The sequence below is a fragment of the Carya illinoinensis genome, chromosome 3 (assembly GCF_018687715.1).
Source record: "Carya illinoinensis cultivar Pawnee chromosome 3, C.illinoinensisPawnee_v1, whole genome shotgun sequence".
Classification (NCBI taxonomy): Eukaryota; Viridiplantae; Streptophyta; class Magnoliopsida; order Fagales; family Juglandaceae; genus Carya; species Carya illinoinensis.
The window spans coordinates 29667387-29686633 of record NC_056754.1 but is presented as its reverse complement, the minus strand read 5'-3'; the positions used below and the strand labels follow the sequence as shown (position 1 = coordinate 29686633).

General features: G+C 33.4%; 1 protein-coding gene across 1 annotated transcript; it reads left to right on the top strand.

Annotated features, from left to right (window-relative positions):
- The first annotated feature begins 10827 nt into the window (after positions 1–10827).
- LOC122304071 (optic atrophy 3 protein homolog) lies at positions 10828–17276 on the top strand. Its single transcript, XM_043116116.1, has 4 exons — positions 10828–11213; positions 12422–12556; positions 16012–16098; positions 16927–17276. The coding sequence occupies exons 1-4, from the start codon at positions 11085–11087 to the stop codon at positions 17083–17085; spliced, it is 510 nt and encodes a 169-aa protein (XP_042972050.1). The 5' UTR covers positions 10828–11084; the 3' UTR covers positions 17086–17276.
- The last annotated feature ends 1971 nt before the right edge of the window (positions 17277–19247 follow it).

The following is a 19247-nucleotide window of genomic DNA, read 5'->3' as shown; positions in this document are numbered from 1 at the left end:
AATTGAAGTTGGTTTTATAAAAAAAAAAAATGCATATTATGTTTTGGAAGGAAATGTGGAAACAACCTCAATTATGTGTTCTGCATTATTTATGAAATCTATATAAAAGAGAAAGTATTTTCTGACATGACTAGTGTAAACATGAGCAAAATTTTGATATACTGATTTTGAACTGCCCGAAAGAGTGAATATGAAATCTGGGAATTATGTACATGTTATATGACGATGCTCTGAATTTGTTTTGATTATGTGGAAATGATATGAATTTGTTTAGTACTATGTTTTGATTTAATGTGGTATCTGAAAAACATTTGGCTTGACTTTCTGATTCTGATTCTGATTTTGGTTTTGATACAATGATTATGATTCTGTTATAGGGCTGATACCAACATATCTCATATGAGTGCACCCACTTTAAAAACAAAGTAGTTTTTCTACGTGGTCTTTATTGTGTACACACTTGGACCTCCAAGAATGAATAAGGGGAAGATTCGTATTATGATACTACATAATTTAGCCACCAGGGATAGTACAATCCTATCACAAAGGTTAAATATGATCTCTGATATGATATAGTGATATGAGATAATATGCTATGATAAGATCATAATGTTCAGTCAGCTATGCTAAAGGGTTTTTGAATATGTCAGTTTGAAATGTCGCTCTGATATCCTGATAACAAGTTTTTTAGATCTGCATATTGAAACGAAAATGTTTTATTTTTGCATTCTGAACTCTATGAAACTGTTTATATTTACATATTAGTAAATATTCTTTGCTTATTAAGTTATTGATAACTCACCCCTTATCTCCATAATATTTTCAAATATTTTGGATGTTTCAGCTAAAGATAAAAATATATAAAGCATGCGTAAGGCTATGTGAGCAAAGTAGATTAAGCACAAAAGGATGCCATAGTTATTGCAGAATTTTATTCAGTAAATCTTTTAGGTTCTAATGACGTGGTATGTTGAGAGCTTGGTATTTATATTAAGAATTTGTGGTGTTACTAGTTAATTATTTGGAATAGTTGAGTTAAAACACTAAGATCGATGTGTACTTGAGATATTAGAGATTTTAACTATACTGTGAGATATGATTTTAGATGATGATTGGTAACTCTTTGACCCCATCCAGGACCAGAGTGTTACAATTCACATTCGCTTCCCTATACGTTTTCCTAAATTTTGGCTAAAAAACACACCTTTTAAAATTTTCTCTTAAATTTTACTGATCTTTCAAAAATCTCATATATCACATTCCCAATCTTTTCTCTATCTTATTAAAATAATATTTCTCAATTATTTTTTGTTAATTTTTTTCTCATTTCTATTTATAAACTTAACTACTAACTCTTTTGTCTTTTTCCTTATGTTTTTAATTATCACCTTCTACGAAATTTTGTAAACACAAATATGATGTCTTTTCCGGGTACATCAACAGCGTGTTATTATTAAGGTATTAAAAATAATTATTTTTTTAAAATATTTTCATTTTCCAACTTAATGGTATTTGTAATGGATAAATAAAAATGAAGATTATGGTTTTGTCCGAGATGTAAGGGTAATATTTTTTGTACTTTGTCTGATAGTAACATTTTGATTTACATATAATGGTAATATTTTTTGTCTTTTATATAACAATAACACATCTTCTCGTAGTTGCAACGGTAAAATTTTTTGTCTTTTTCCCAACAGTAACACATCTTCTTAGAGTTGCAATGGTAAATATTTTTTGTCATTTTTCTAACAGTAACACATCGTTTTTGTGTAAACAGTAATATTTTTGTATTTTATCTGACAGTAATATTTTTTGTCCTATATGTAACAGTAATACTTTTTAACTTTTTTCTAAGTGCCATATATTTTCAAATAGTTCCCTTTTTGTGTATAAATAAGAGGACTTTCCTTTCCATTTATATCTTCAACAACCTAAATCTAATTTCATCCGAAGAGAAATATCATTCCAGTCTCATTTTCCACCGCTTCTTAAATGTCTCATACGTTATTTCGCAAATTGTTGCTTAACTTATCCTCTGAAGATGAGTTGAAGGTTGTTCTTAATGATGATGATGGATCAACATCGAATCATCGTCGCAATCACCAATGTTGTAAGTATTTTTAGCGTGATCATATTCAAGGGCATGAATGGCTATTTCATGACTATTTTGCAGAAGCATTAGAATATCCCTTGAATATATTTCAAAGGAGATTTCGTATAAGTCGTTCTCTATTTCTTCGTATTCAACATGAGGTAAAGGCTTACGAGCCCTACTTCATTCAAAGAAGAGATAATGTTGGAAAACTCGGTCTATTTTTCTTGTAAAAGATAGCTACTACACTTAGAATGCTTGCTTATGGAGTAATTGCTAATTTTATGGATAAATACATACGGATTGGAGAAAGCACATCAATGGAGAGCCTAAAAAAATTTGTAACCGCAATCACAAATATTTTTTCTAATGAATATTTGTAATTTATAAATACTAATGATATTGCTTGATTGCTTGTTGTTAGTGAATAACCTGAATTCCCAAGAATGCTAGAAAGCATTGATTACATGAATAAGAAGTGGAAAAGTTGTATCATAGCTTGGAAATGTATGTACTCTAGCCATTGTTGTGAACTAACTATTATACTAGAAGTAGTTGCTTCATATGATCTTTAGATATGGCATGCATTTTTTAGACTACCCAGTTCGCATAGCGATATTAATGTGCTAGAGAAATATTTCATTTTCACTAAATTTGCTCAAGGACGTGCTCCTCCAGTAAACTACTTAATCAATGGCAATAACTCCGAGTTAATACCTTACCAAGGGTATTTATACAAAGTGGTCAACATTTGTGAAGACTATTTCATCTCCACAAGAGAATCAAAAGAAATATTTTGCGACAGCACAGAAATCAACAAGAAAGGATGTAGAGCGTGCATTTGGGATTCTTCAACAATGCTTTGCAATCGTTCATGGACCTACTCAAATGTTAAAGATCAGAGATCTAACAAATATAATGAAAGCATATGTTATTCTACATAACATGATTATCAAAGACAAGCATGAAGATAATCAGGGTCTTGAGTTATAGTACAATCAAGTTGACGATCATCTTCTTCAACTCTCACACAATCCTACAACCGAACTTATGGAGTTCATTCAATGTCATCTGAAATTAGAGACACTTTGACACATCATCAGCACTAATCAAACCTAATGGAGCATCAATAAGAATAGTTTCAATCTACTATAATTTCTAATGTTATTAGTAGTGACTAGATATTCCTACTTATTCAATTTCCATTCCCTAGAAAATGTTCTCTTCATATAGAACATGCCAAGTAAAGTTGTATTATGTTCATTATCTGTAATAGTTTAAGTAGTTGTAATGTTTTGTTTACCATCTTCTTTCCATGCACAAAATCAATGTAAAAAACTTTAAGCTTCCATAATAAATACTACAAGTTACAAAATATAACATACAATAATAATAACAACTAACCAATGGTCTTGGGACTTACTGATTAATGTTAAAAAAAGTATACAAATTGGAGAATGCATCAGTAACAGATAAATTTTATATAAAAAAAACCAAGTCAATAATTCTCAGCATTGCATCTCACCATGATTTCCCTTTGACGTTGTTAGAAATATGCCTATTGCAGTCTACAAGGTGGTCACATCGATTAGCATAATTCACTCCTTTCTCAAGCTTGCAATTAAATAGAGAAACATAAAATAATTACCAAACAGATTGGTAATAGAAACTTTAAAAAAATAACAAGTACAAAAATTTATTAGTAGTGGATGGTTAAACTTTGTTTTATCTGTTATGCCACTTTGATTTAACCCTTCAACTTGGGCTAGTTTTGTACAAAATTTGTTATTTGCCTTTTGAATGGCCAACCACTAATACATTACTGACCTAACACTCTGCTCAATTGTAGTTTCTTTAAACTCATTGAAGTAAATCAAAATTTTATCCCAAAGTTGGGCATGTTTTTGGTCCTTTCTCTGGATGGCATTTACACTAGCCTTTAGCCGTGTTAAGACAAGTAACTTGTCTTCTTCTTGGGTGAAATTTGCACCCCTAGCTGGTTTTTTTTTTTTTCTTTAATTGCGAGATGCTCTATTTGGGGTGAGGGGTGAAGAGTCATCCAACGTCACAGGAGATAGTTTAGTTTGACTAAAGTAAGTGTGGTTAATGGAAGAGTCTTGACTGAGGAGGGTCATAAATTATATATGTCCATGGTCTTGGGAATCCATTTCTAACAAATTATAGACACACAATAGTTAGTAGACATATTAGAAACTCAATAACAATAGACTAGAGATTTTGGGAACAGGCTGATGAAAGAAGTGGTAACGGGTAGGAAGTGCAGCACATCCTCAATGGCTGCATCAATCGGTTGCCAGTAGTGATTGGCCGTCTGGATTACCTTGCTATAGAGTGTGTCCCAACTTTCCTTTGTCCATACTTAACTTTATCATCATCATAGCCGAGGGGGATAGACAAGGACAAAGAACCAAATGAACAAACTAATCCACCAAACAAAACTAAACAATATGGGATGGAGCATAGCAGAATCGCAAGGGGTACCAAAATAACTCAACCAACAAACCAAGTATAGAAGCATGCTAAAATCAAACACAACATAGCCAACTACAAGGAAGGATGTAGGTCTGAAGAAGATGAAATTATTTTTAGTATAGATATCTCACATCAAAACTAGTGAAATAAGAAGCTGACCTAACGACAAAAATTGAATATCACATGCCAATCACGACTGAATAGCAAACTCATCAAAATTGAATACAAAGTTTCACAAATAAACAACATGCATGTAGATATATCACAACCAAGTTTCACAAAATTGAACATCATGTATAATTTTGTGATTTAGGTAAGCATGCATATAGAGATCTCACATCCATCTTTAACAATGAAAAACAACTATAAATTGTTAAGCAAGATGCAATATGACAGCATGAATATAGAACAGTTGTGATATTTCAAACAAGTAAATAATCCAAAGAAAGTAAAGAACTTCACAATTGGGGGCTTATAAAAATAATCAAGATTTTAGGTTGAAACAACATAGAAGTATCACAACATAAGAATGAAAATAAGAAGCTTTTAGGTTTAAACACAACATCACAACAAAGAGATGAAACTAATCCAACCAACAGAACTAAATTATAGAACAACAAAAATGACAAATTAATCTAACCAATTTATCTTAATAACAGAACTGAAAAAATGGCAAAATAATACAACCAATAGAACTAAATAACAGAACAGACAAAATGGCAAAGTAATCCAATCGACAGAACTAAATGGTTGTAGGAAAAATGGGAAATTAATCCGACCAACATAATTGAATAGCATGCCTAAATCACAGCAGAACAGTAAAAAAGACAGAGTGCTAATTACATAATAGTGGAAAATAAATTTTTGAGAAAAGGCTTATAATGGTTTATTTATTTATTTATTTAAATTTAGGTAGAGGTAAGCACTTAATACAAGCTCAAATGGTTGCAAAACAATTGCCTTTGTGAAAGTTTTACAAAAAAAAATAAAAAATTCTCACCTTCCTACTTATCACCTTCCATTCTTATCACCATCTCTACAGCTCCTGGATGCCAGGAATCATCAGGCGGGATCTTACCACTGTCCTTACTTACCACCATCCCTAACTTTGCTCTAATACTGACTGTTCATATCATATCAGAGATTTTTTATTCATATTCAAAACTACACATCTTTCTTCATCTTATTATGTCATTTCATATCGTATCATACTTTATCATTTCATATCATATCGATCTACGTGTTGCACATAATCTTATCATTTCCATATAATCAAAACAGATTCAAAACATTTTCATATAAGATGTACAAAATTCTCAGATATCATATTCACTCTTTTGCACATTTTAAAAATGTCAAATTTTACTCATGTCTACACTAGTCATATCAGAAAACATTTTCCTCTTTCATATAGATTTCATGAGTAATGCAGAAATACATAACTGAGGTTGTTTTTCACATTTTCTTTTCAAAACATATCATGCACATTTTCAAAACCAACCTCAGTTTACTTTTCTTTTTTATGCAAAGTCTAGTATATGAATCCCGCTTACTTGGAATTCTACACCTTTTATAAAGTTTTCTTAATAATGTCGAACAAAAATTACATGTCACCTATAAAAACAATCATGTAATTCTCGTAAATTTCTGGTTAAACACATATTTCGATATTTAAACCTAAATGCTAAATTAACCTATTTTAAATCCTCAAAACCTAAATTCCTCATAATTCCTAAAATACCATCAATTATCCTCTTAATATACTTAACCTAATTCCAACTCAAACATCAGTCTATTTAAGAAAACAAAAGCCAACCCTCTTAAAAAAGTGAGTAATCCTAATCATCATCCTAATTCTCATATCCTCCCATCATCCTATGATTTGGCATTAGATGATTGAGGATTATTTATTATATTTTATTTATAAACCTGTCATTTAATACCACATCATAAGATAATGAAAGGATGATGAGAATTAGGATGATGAATAGATTTTTTCTAAAAAAATATAATATTGATTTTATTGCAAACAACCCCTAGTTACAAAATAATATATAAAAATGCACATTCAAACTGTTAAAATAATTTCATACTAAATAATATAATTTTAAAACTCCTTTAGTTTATTTTTAAAAATATTTACTTAAACCAAGGTCCATACAACATGGATTTAATATAAAAAGGAAATAGTCCACTTAAAACTAGAAAGTCCTACTTGGAAGGCTACACCACAACTTAAAGGCTTTAAGGGCAAAAATGTAATTTTCTAACAAAAGTTTTACCATAATTTACGTTAAAAAATTAGGAAAAAAAACCAACTATCTTCAATTTAACAGAAGAGGGAAGAGGCAGCGGCAGAGGCTTATGGAGAAGGAAGAGGACACGACGGAGACTTGGTAGAGCTGGGGCATTGTGTACGTGAGAGAGAGAGAGAGAGAGAGAGAGAGAGAGAGAGAGAGAGAGAGACTATGAGAGATAGAGGTGAGAGAGAGAGAGGTTTGATCAGATGCTGTGAGGATGCACGCGACAGTGGTTTGGATAGAGGTTGATGGCGGTGGTTTCTGTGGAGTCCTGACGTGGTGGGGCTCTTGGTGTGGTGGTTGCAATGGTTGGCAAAAGGAGAGGTGGATGCTCTGTATTGTGGAGCTAAAACAGGGCTTTGCGTGTAGAAGAGGACGTGCAGCTTCCATGGCAGAGACTTGTGGTGGTGTTGTTGTGCTTGAGGGTGGAAGCGTTGGGCTTGCAGTTACCATGGCTTGTAGAGGTATGGTAGACTAACCTTTGGGTAGTTGCTAGAGTCAGCAACGTGGAGGCAATGGCTGGGTTTTAGATGGTGGGAGGTCAAGGAGGAGGTACGACATGGTTGCTCTATTTTGGGTATGGATAAACAAGGGCCATTGGGTTCTTGGTTTATGTTTGAAATTTGCACCATGGCTAAGTAGAGGAAAGGGGGTTGCAATGTGGTGGCTAAAGAAGGAGACATGGGCTGCTGGACATCACGTGGGGTAGCTGCTGGTTGTTAACATGGCCATGGGTTCTTCCTAGACATGGAGGGCAACAGATAAAATAGTTGTTTGTTGTCGTGTTTGAGGGTGGCAGCAGTTTATGGAACGGAGTCAAGGTAGTGGGGAGATGAAAACGAGGAAGATGAACCTACGAGAGAAATCAATGCATATATATAGGCATTTGAAAACAAAAACCCTAGAGATGAGAGACGTGCATGAAGCGGGAAGCGGATGTGATCGAAGTGTGCATGAAGGAAAATATTCTAATAGTTGGTTCTCAAGGGAATGGGTTTGGACTTTCGAGTGATCAGGTAAGCCCGTTTCAAATATTTGGGCCATGGTTTGGATGGTGAAGGAAAAATTTATAAAAGGTTTCTTCTTGAATTTTTGGACCTTGAATCAAACTCAAAAATAAAAAATACAAAGTAATCCAACTTGTTCAAAAATTATCTTGACCCATAAAAAATTTTTAACTTAAATATCAAACCCAAAGAGAAAATCATAATTCACAAAAACGTAGATTTTAAGCCCTTAGTCTTCCATAAAAAAAAATGAAAATTCAAATAGTCTTTTCGCACATATAAATTCAAAAATTTTTGAAAATAACTTAGCACTTGACCTGGGTGTTACACGCCATTCACAGAAGTAGTGATTTTACATATTTATTATATTCAATTTAACCATCATCACAGCCTAATTACACATACAACCCCAACGACAACCTCTACTTAGCCAAGAATTAAAGTTGCAAAGAACAGAGTAATGATAGTGAGAAAAAGCAAATAAGGAATTAACAAGAAGAACCAAGAAGCCAAGAACTAGTGAAGTCAACCAACATAGCAATAGGAGAGAAAAACGAAGTGTCAGCTGGCCCAAACAGAAAACAAAGAAGCAGATAGATATAAGTAAAATTTTATCTCATATTGTTTCCTTATTCGATTGTTAACTTAGAATTTAGAAAAAGTTGCCAAAGTCTACAATTCGCAAAAGTTACAATTTTTAACTCTGTAAATAGAAAAAGTTACCAAACATATAAAAATGAAAAGCTCACTTGAATATATTACAAAACATTTATCCAAACAAAAAACACTTTCATGTGAAAATATAAACACATTAGCATGTGGAAATCTTGATAAAATCATATATGTAGAGCTAGATTGAATAAATCCAAGAAAGTACAAAAAACATGAATTTCACAAGCAGTTCCTCAAAAATGGTAAGCTCATTGATTTTAACTACTACATCAGCATCTTAAATTATACATAGAGTGAAATGACAACCTAGATTGGATAAATTATGCAGTAATTACACAAAACAAAAATCAAACAAGTAGTACAATGTCAATGGCAAGGCAACTGATAGTGAAACAAAGCACATTAGAGTTGCATGTGAAATCTTCATAAGAATTAAACGACAAGCTAGATTCAATAAATTACATAAATTTCACAAAACAGAAAGGAAAGGAAGCAGTGAATCTATGTTGGCTGGTCACTGACAGTGAAACAAAGCATCTGTTATGTCAAATTCTATGCACACTGAAATGGAAAAGCTAGATTGAATAGCAAAACACATAAATTTCACAAAACATAAATCAAATAAGCAGTGAAGGTTGTTGGAATGATCACTAACAGTGAAACAAAGCAAAATGTCAAATTCGTAGCACACTGAAATGGTAAAGCTAGATTGAATAGCAGAACACGTCAATTTCACAAAACACAAATCAAACAAGCAGTATTTCATGATGGATTGGTCACTGCTTTTACAATTTTTTTCCAAAACATATACAAAAATCGACACCCTAGAGAAGCATACACAAAAACCATTTTGGTCTAGTGGGCTACGATTTCGAGATCTACCTCAACATTCAACAATAGAATTACAAAGACCCAAAATGGTATAGCACAAACAAAATCGAGCACAAAATTTCTCTCACAGCTGACGGCATGAGAGATAGGGACTATGTGTGTGAGTTTGTGAGACATGAAATGGTTATCATGAGGTTTTTGTGTGAGGTTGTGAGATGGGGATTTTAACTATTGTGAAAAATGTTGGAGGGGGCTGCTGTCGATGGGCGAGTGTGAGAGAGAGTCAATAACAACTAGGACACAAGGGATATTGAAGACGCGAGAGGGAAAGAGAGAGAGGGACACGGTAAAATAATTAAAAATGAAAAAGAGGATGTATAATGGTTCTCCATAGATGGGGAATAACTGTAGTAAGCATAAACATCAACCCTAAAATAGGGAATCAAATGGGAGGATGAAATGCAAGTTTTTCCCAAATCGCATATTAAAATTTGGAGAAGAATAACATATAAGGAGATGCTAGTGCTTTAAGCACTTTACTAGGTGTGTTATCTCTACTAACTTATAAATATAACATTTCTTTTAATATTTAGGACATGTTTGAGATTGCAGTGGGAGGTCTAAAAAGTATGGTAGAACGGTCTAAAGTGCTTAAATGACAAAATTTATCCGTTTGGTAGTTTTACATCAAAGTACTTTTAAATCAAGAAAAAGTAAAAAATTACGTTTCAACAAAAGCATCAAAGTGGTACTTTTTGTCAGAAGTAATTCAGAAAAAATAGTCCATATTTTACCGTGCTATGTACATTACAAAATGACCCTCATTATTTTAACACAATGACAACTTTGTCCATCTATATTTTTCATTATTATCATATAATCTACTCAAGACTTTATCCATTAATATATTTCATTATTCTCCTATCACTTATACATCGTTGAAGAGATTTTCTTTTTTTTATTATAATTATTAAAAAATCTATTAGATCACCATTTTTGTTATTATTTTATTATAATATTTGATTTTTATCAAGTATAAGCCCTTTTATGTTATTTCTATCTCAAAAAATACTTTTTAAATTTGTTTCTAAACAAATTTAATATATTCAAAAGTGTTTTAAATATACAGATCATAAACAATAAATAACTTTTTAATAGTAGAAATTATTACGTTAATCTCTAAGGTTTATGCCTTAAGTTAATAGGAATATTTTCCACCACAACTCCAAACATGCACTTAACCCTATATACTAATGAAGAGGCAAATTTTAATATATGTTTCAAATAGAGGATTAAGTGAAAAAAAAAATTGTTAGTTTGTAGGTCAAGTTGCAAAATATAATTTTCAAAGGTAAAAAATACAGTTTGGGAGTTAAAATATAAATTTCCAAAAGGAATAAAATACGTAAAAAAACCATTACTCCAAAATTGTAATTTTCACCCATTGCGCTACCCCTGTACGGTGTAGTCTCGCTTCGCAAGCATTGTTACGGATCCGCTTTGTCCAAACGCAAGAGGAAAATCCACAGCTTTCCCAAACCCAGAGATCTCCCCTAACGGTCGACTTTTGAGCTTTATCTTCCTCTACGAGCCCATGACTCTCACACGCATTTTGTCGAATTACAGGGCCTAAAAAGCTTTAATGAATCAAGTTCCTCATTGCCTTTCACAAAGAAGCTGCGCAGAGAAATGATCCTGCCAGTCGTGAAGTTGGGAACCCTCGCTCTCAAAACCTTCTGTAAACCCATTGCCAATCGACTTAAGAAGGAGGCCAGTTTGCACCCCAAGTTCAGGCAGTTCATTATTAACATTGCCCAGGTTCTCTCTCTCTCTCTCTCTCTCTCTCTCTCTCTACATTTATTTTCTTCTTCTGCTTTTTTGATTAATCTACTCGTGTTTCTGATTTTGCCTTCGGTTTTCATATATGGGTTCTTTTCATTCCTGTTATCTTTGCTTGATTTCTTGTTTAAGTTCCGTTTGGAGATTGGGTTTTGTGTTTTGTACCTGTACTGTAGAAATATCTGTGTGGTAGCTAGTTTGTATATGGGTTGTTGATATCATGCATTTTTCAATTATGGCTTTGAACCTATATTTGGTGCGTGCTGATGAGAAAATGAGTTTAATTAGCAAATAATTACTTAGTTCTATCTTCCTGTTATATCCACACTCTTTATTCTTGTTTTCCCGTGCTGGGATAGTATACTTGCATTTTTTCTGACCTTGTCCAAGTTGAGTTGACTGGTAGACAATCATTGCTGACAGAGGCAGCTTGTTACTAAATGATGGATTTAGATCAAATTTTATGTAATCTCGATGAATATCATCTCATCAAAGCTCATGCTTACAATTACTTGTTAGAAACCTGTTTTCTCTTTCAACTTCACGCATGAAATGGGTGAAGATACTCTATGATTATAAGCAGATTATTAGGAATTTTGAGATCATGTTAGCCCTTTGAAATAGATAGTGTAAATCATGGCCCAAACATACTAATGTTTGAGTTGTGATTATCCATTTTTTGGCCTTTACTATCTTGCTGGAAATGCCTTGAAGTTCAGGGTGTTTCTTCTTTTGAATCTTTACATATGGGGAATTAGAGAAGGATGGTTGTTTGGTCTTTGGATTTACATAGATTGGATATTTTTTTTATTCAGTTCATTTTAACACTTTTATGCTAATTAAGTACTCATGTGTTTCATTATCGATGCCAAAAGTGAGGGTTTTTCAATAAAGCTTGGACGTGCCGCCATCCTTCTCCAGAAAAAAAAAAAAAAAAAAAAAGTACTCATCTGTTTACCATTTTGATGGAAACAAATAAATCTAAGTACTCACCACAACAAAAGGAATAATGTGGATTTAAATGACACACTATAAGGGAATCATCTGTCTGGAAAGATAGATAAAAATACCACTTTGCAACCTTGTTAATTTTTTATGTTTATAATTTTTGTTGAAATTTTATGTTTGATAATTTGGAATATAGATGTGATGATTTCCAGTCTATTTTCATTATGATTCTGAATTAGGCAAATCATCGATTCACAACAAAAACACAAAGACGTATTTATGGTCACACAATTGATGCTGAAATACGCCCACTTAATGCGGAGAAAGCTGTTCAAGCTGCTGCAGATCTTCTTGGGGAGCTCTTTGTCTTCACGGTAACTCATTTCCAGTTCACTAAGTGTATCTGATTACTCCTGCTTTTCCATATCATTTTTGCATGCAAGTAGAAATGAAACTTCAATTTTTATACACAGAAGGGTGTTGGTTTAGCGGTAAAGCTGACTCTCATGAGGTTTTATTTATGTAAGCTCATTAGTTTGAGTCTCCTTGAGCGATGATGACCTATTGTAATGACCCAAGAAAAGCCCAAGTCACATCTAGACCATACTCTTGAAGGACTAGTCAATGGTACAATAAGAGCCCCTTAGAATTGTTATAAAGAGCAGAAACTTCTACCTCAAGCAATGTGGGATCCATTCACTATGTATAACCTAGTACTAGGTATCACAATCTCTCCCCCTTAAATTCCCAATGTCATCGTCCAACCATTCCATCTTAGGTGGCAGGCTCAATTCCCACAGTTCTAATTGAGATTGGCTCTGATACCATTTGTAACGACCTAAGGAAGGCCCACGCCACATTTGGACCGTACTCCAAAAGGACTAGTCAATAGTGTAATTGGAACCACTTGGAATCATTATAAAAAGCAAGAATTTCTCCCTTCCAAGCAATGTGGGATCCCAACGACTTCTAAGTGAGTATCGTGTATCACACTTATAAAAAAAAAAGCGAGTATGGTGTATCACAACTAGGAATTCGTTATTGTCTCCCATTTACTTCTTATCACTGTGACTTTATTGGGGTGGATATGGCTTGACCCCACTTGACAAAGGATTGCCTGTCATAGGCTAGTCTAATCTCCTACCAAGTATTATAGTAGATAGGATGCCACTGTAATCACTTTTGATATAGTACTAACCTTGGTTAGCTGCTACTAGGGCTGCACACCGAACCACCCGGCTCAAATTTTGGTCCGCCCCAATCCGACCCGCAGGGAAAACAAAACCATAATTGATCCGATCCGATCCGTGAAATTTAGGTCGGGTCGAACCAGTTCTAAACCGTTCGCTTTCTCCTCGTTTGTTCTACCATGATCTGTTCACTTTCTGCGTCGTAGCTTTAGCGAGAGGAAGAAGAAGATGGGTTTGTATCTTAATCAATCTTAAAAATGGCTAATAATGCAATAATATATTCCTGAGAAAAAAAAAAAGAACAGAGAAGAGATTAGCGAGAACGAGAAAGAGGGAGGACTGGGGAAGGAGAGAGGGTTAGGGTTTGTGTGAAATGGGACAAAATGAGGCCGTTTTGAGGGGATTGGCTGGACTTCTCAGAAATGGGTTTAATCTTCCCTTTGATAAAGAGAATCTGTGTTTTAATATGAAAATCAATCTTTTACAGTGCCATGCCGAAGAAATAGAGGGACAAACTTTACAGTGCCATGCCAAAGAAATAGAGGGACAAACTTTACAAACTCTAGCAACACGATGCCGCGTCATGATCTGAGTAGGGCTGGAGCACAGGAGCTCCTCCGTCGCCTCTGTGCTGATCGCGAGGCGTCTCCATCTCAGCTTCAAAAATGACGACAAAGAGGATGACGAAAAGCACTTCAATTCCTCAGCATGGAGCTTGCTCCTCTTAGTGGTGGTTGCTGAGCTCGCCGCCACTACCGCCGCCATGGCCAGAAATGGTCAAGCTCTGATCCTTACGCCCGCCTGTGCCACTTCCATCACTACAATATCTGAGATTCCTTAATGGGTTGCTGGGCTATGTTCTTCTTCTGCGGGTGATCGGTTTCGACCGATGTCATAGGTAATCAACCCGGTAATGGGTTTGACCCGCTGAACATGATTTTAGGCAGGTGGGGCCATGTTGGGCCTAATGGGTTGATTGGGCCAGGCCCTTTTATGCACAGGCCTAGCTGCTACTACCATGTTTATTCATTAAAAAAAAAAAAAAAAGGGCCTAATACTTCCAGAGAATATCAATTTGTACATCTACTATGTAATGAGTTTGATTAAAGCCACTTATAAAAAAAAAAAAAAAAAAAAATTGAGTTTGATTAAAGTTATCAAGTGTTAAACCAGCATGATATCTAACTAGAAATATATTAGAATATTAGAAGTCCTAAAAGAATCAATTTCAATTCACTGCAATAGATAAGTAGTTAGAACAGACCATATAAATCATGAGGGGGAAACCCTGAACTACCATAACATTCAGCATGAATAATCAAGTCGATAGATATCATTAACATTTAGTTTCTTCTTTCAAAAAAATTAAATAGTCAGGTTGAGTTTACGAATATATGTTTTAGAGAATTTTTTAGCTATGTTTTACAATTATGGAAAAAATAATATTTTTATTTGTCATTTTTTTTCCTTCTTCCTCATTTATTTTTTATTCTTCTTCTTCTTCTTTTTTTATTTTTTTTACTCTGTTTACTCTATTTCCCTTTCACTGTCCCCTTTCTCTTTTATTTCTAGCATCCACATTCTAAAGTAGGATTACAACCTCAGTGTTTTCATTTTGTTTTGTTTTGTTGCCAACGGAAAGGGACAACCATTTTAAATCCCGTTAATATGTTTTGTTCTTTTTCTACTTGATCTACCCACGAGTTCTATAATTTCAGGGTGCCCTTTTTTAAGATTTTCTGAAAGGGATCTTAATTAACCACCCCACAACTTGTATTTTTAGGGGAGCAATTGTTTATAAGTTTTCATATATCTCAAATACTTGATATAGAGCCTGGGGTAAGTGGGTGCCCATTGAAGGGAGGCTCCTGAGTCTGCTAAATAATGGCAAGTGCTCTAGCTCACAGTCTCTTTGTCATTTGTTTTTCCTAATGCTTGCTGCAGTAGGCTCCCCCATCTTAAATGTTGATCTATTTTTTACAGATTTCCTAGTGTCAATCATTGCTAGGAAATGCCCAAGTGCAGATGACAATATGACAAAAGATAATGTTGTACTTGCTTGGCATATAAGATAACATGTGTCCAGTTCAACTTGGGGAAGCCAAATTGACAATTATGAATAAATATAGATATGATTCAGCCAAATTTTATGTTGTCATTTTTCGTTTCTAGTCAGAAAAAAGGGTGTTCAGAGAGAGACATACTGATTGTCAATTTGGCGAGTACATTATTAACCTAAAACAAATTAATTTTGTATGTACAACATGGTTTTGGGAGAATGGCTTCTTGCTACACTTTTGATCTCGTTCTTACTTCATTCATGATGCTTTGAGTCGATGTATGCACTGGATATTCTTTCATTTTATTTTTTTATTGGCACCGGGTGTCTAGGAACAGCATCCCGACTAATCCCGGAGGTGCACAGGCCCTCGGCAAGAAATTTCCCGCAAGTGCACCTCAGATAATTCAAGGGGAAAATCCTCCAATCTGATGGCCCCTAGAGAATGTTTGCACCCAAAGAGATTTGAATCTTAGACCTGGGGGGAGCCTACCCCCAAGCCCAAGACCTTCACCACTTGAGCCAACCCTTAGGGGTTACGTTACCAGATACACTTTCATACTCTCCGTTTGTTCTGTAGGTTGCTGGTGGTGCTGTTATTTTTGAGGTGCAAAGAAGTTCTAGATCTGAGGCAAGAAAGGAGGAATTGCGCAGGCAGGAATTGCAGGTACTTATTTGTTTTTTCCTCTGATATAGGATACACATAATGGAACTTGAGATCCTTTTTCTTTTTATTATTCTTCAAGTATTATTCATAAAAATAAATATATTCTTCAAGTATCCTTCAGATGATGCTCTTAATCTTCCTTCTTTCAAAGCTGATTCAGTTATTTCCTTGGTAATTGACTAATATGTCTATGGAGAACGCTTGTGGTTGTTTTGAGAGAGGATAATCTTATGCAGGCAGTATATCATTTGTTCCCCGTGTACCCAGTTGGTGGAAAGTATTGGATAGCCTCTAGTTCTATTAAAACAGTCATTGACTCGCACGATGCACAAAAATAGTTCAATATATTGATAAATTTGATTGATTATATGATAAAGAAGATCTTTAAAAGAGTATTGATGGTGGCACAATGATTTCTAAAATTTGGTTGATTATCTTGATCTTCCCTCCTGGGATTAGTCAGGAAGATGTTCCTAGACACCCGGTGCCAAAAACAAATAAAAAAAATCTCGATCGGCCCTCACTCTCTCTCTTTTATTTTTTATGTTAATGATAAAAAATCTCTCAAACTTTGCTTGAGTGGTGAAGAGGATCAAGAGTTATTTATATAGTATGTCAAAGTAGCTCTACCATCAAGAATAATTTATACTCTTTTTAACTTCTTTGGAAATTCAGTAAGTTCTTGCCATCTCTTGATTAAGAAAATAAGAAGGCGTGATTCAAATGCTTCCCATGTGATGGGTTTTTCACAATATTTGTAAGGTCAATAATTTATCGATTTTTCTGTGAAGATATAAAAGTTGGTGATCTTTTATTTGAATGTTTAAGGCAATGAAGCAAAGAGATGAAGATTTGGCTAAAGAGGTTGAGCTTCTTAGACAAAAGATCGAAGAACTGGAACAACTTGCCAAGGGACGAGGACTTACCGGTATTTTTCACATCAGGCACGCTCACACCAATGAAGATGGAAAGCTGAAAAACACATGAACGCTGTAAATATCAGGAGGGGTACAGGGTTAAGTATATACTAGTAAGCGTCAATTGACCTAAGTTTACCATGTTCATCTTTCAATCTATCTATTCACCCTCCCCTATGCTTTAATTTGATGGTAGTTATAGTGTGGATACATGATTTGATAAATAAATAATAGAATAAAATAAACCTCATTTAACAATCACTTCCTGTATAGTCATCGACATTTTATTGAACTGTCCGCTTATATCTAAATAATATAAAATCTTATATTTAATACAAGGAGCTTTCTCAATTTTTTCTAGGGGTGAAAAATTTTCGCTCTGAACTGGAAAAACCGATTAGATCGGACCGAAAATCATGTAGGCTTATCTCGGTCCATATGTAAGAAAATTTGGTTTTAGGTCTCGTATCAGGGTTTGATTTTTTTGAACTGGACCGAATCGGACTGAAATATTTACATATAAATTTTTTAAATATTTTTTATATATTATATAGGGCTTTGCTACATACAGTCGGCAAATGCAGTCGGCGTGCAGTCGGCTGTACGGAATGAATAAAAATAAATTTTTTTTTATATTCAGGGGGACCTACATGAATAAAAAAAAGTTATAAAAATAATTTTTTTTATGTAGGTCCCGTATTAATTCACTTTTTTACAGTCGACTGCACGCCGACTGCATCTGCCGACTGCAAAAAGTATTTATCTATTATATATTATTTTATATAGTAATTGTATAAGTTAATTATGTAATTTTTATATAGTCTATCATCTTTGACTATATTAAATGTAAAATAATATATGCTTTCAATTAATTAATAATATATCATATGACAAAAAACAGAAGTCTCAATGTTGAACCCAAAGTTTCAAGTTTCGTGTAATTATATATTTACACATGGATTTTGATGATAATAAATGAATTCAAAGAATAAAAGAGTCTCAAGTTTAAGTTATCTACACAATTGAGTCAAGTACATCAAAAAACCAAGAATGAGTAAGAAGGGAACAAGTTCACATTAAAACTTTTAAAGCTCATAAAGTAATGTTGTAAATCTCTTCAAAATTTTAAATTAGGATTAAGACTCAAATTTAATATTTTATCATAAAGAATTAAAATACATGTTTTACATGTGCATGAATATTTTGAAAATTAAATTTGAAAATTTTGAAATATGATTGATTGTCATTCTTTACATGTGCATAACATGATTAAATATTTGAATTTTGAAAATATTACATATGATTGACTGTTGTCATCTTTCACATGTGCATGCTTTATTTGAATATTTTCAAAAGTGATTGATGCTCTTTTTGACTTATGTAAAAGGTAAATGATTTTGTTTGAAAAAATTGAAAAGTAAATAATACTCTTTTTGGCATATACGAAAAGTAAAAATATTAGGTTTGAAATTTTTGAAAAATAAATGTTGTCTTTGACAAATGAAAAAAAAGAAATTTTTATTTGAATTTTTTGAAAAATTAATGATGTTATTTTTTACAATTGAAAAAGAATAAACTTTTATTTGAATTTTTTAAAAAAGTGAATGATGTTTTTGACATGTGAATCTTTTTAAATTTGAATATGAAGTCTCATATACCTATAAATAGATCATTTGAGAGTTTCAAATTCACAATACCAAGAACATACAACATTCATTCAAATTTTTCATTCTCTCTTCTCTAAGCATTGAGCCTTAACCCTTGTTCATTTTAAGAGATATATAGTTTGTGCTGTATTATTCTTATTTCACACATTGAGGATTGTTCTCTGATAACCTACCCACTATTAGTTCTTATATCAGTAAAATGGTGTATATAACCTTTGTGTGTGTAAAAAGTGTTCTACGCAGGGAATAGTTGAATCACCACTGTAAGGTGATTGCAAGTGTAGAGGGTGTTCTACACAGTTCTTTTGTAGCGGTATTGTTCAAATGTGTAATAGGTTTTTATCTCCACCTGAAGAAGGTTGAATAGTGAATTTGAAAATTTTTAATAGGTAGTTTGAGACGAGAACGTAGGCAGTAGGGCCAAATCTCGTTAACATATTGAGTTTTTCTTCTCTCTTACCCTTACTCTTTATATTTATTACTGTTTCGTATTTTGTTTATATTTTATATTTGTATTAGATCTATAGTTGTTAATTTTTAAACACAAATCAATTCACCCTCATTT

Coding starts and splice junctions, on each gene's coding strand:
- LOC122304071 (XM_043116116.1), top strand. CDS start 11,085: ATGATCCTGCCAGTCGTGAAGTTGGGAACCCTCGCTCTCAAAACCTTC. Junction 11,214..12,421: donor TCATTATTAACATTGCCCAG/GTTCTCTCTCTC, acceptor ATTCTGAATTAG/GCAAATCATCGATTCACAAC. Junction 12,557..16,011: donor GGGAGCTCTTTGTCTTCACG/GTAACTCATTTC, acceptor TTTGTTCTGTAG/GTTGCTGGTGGTGCTGTTAT.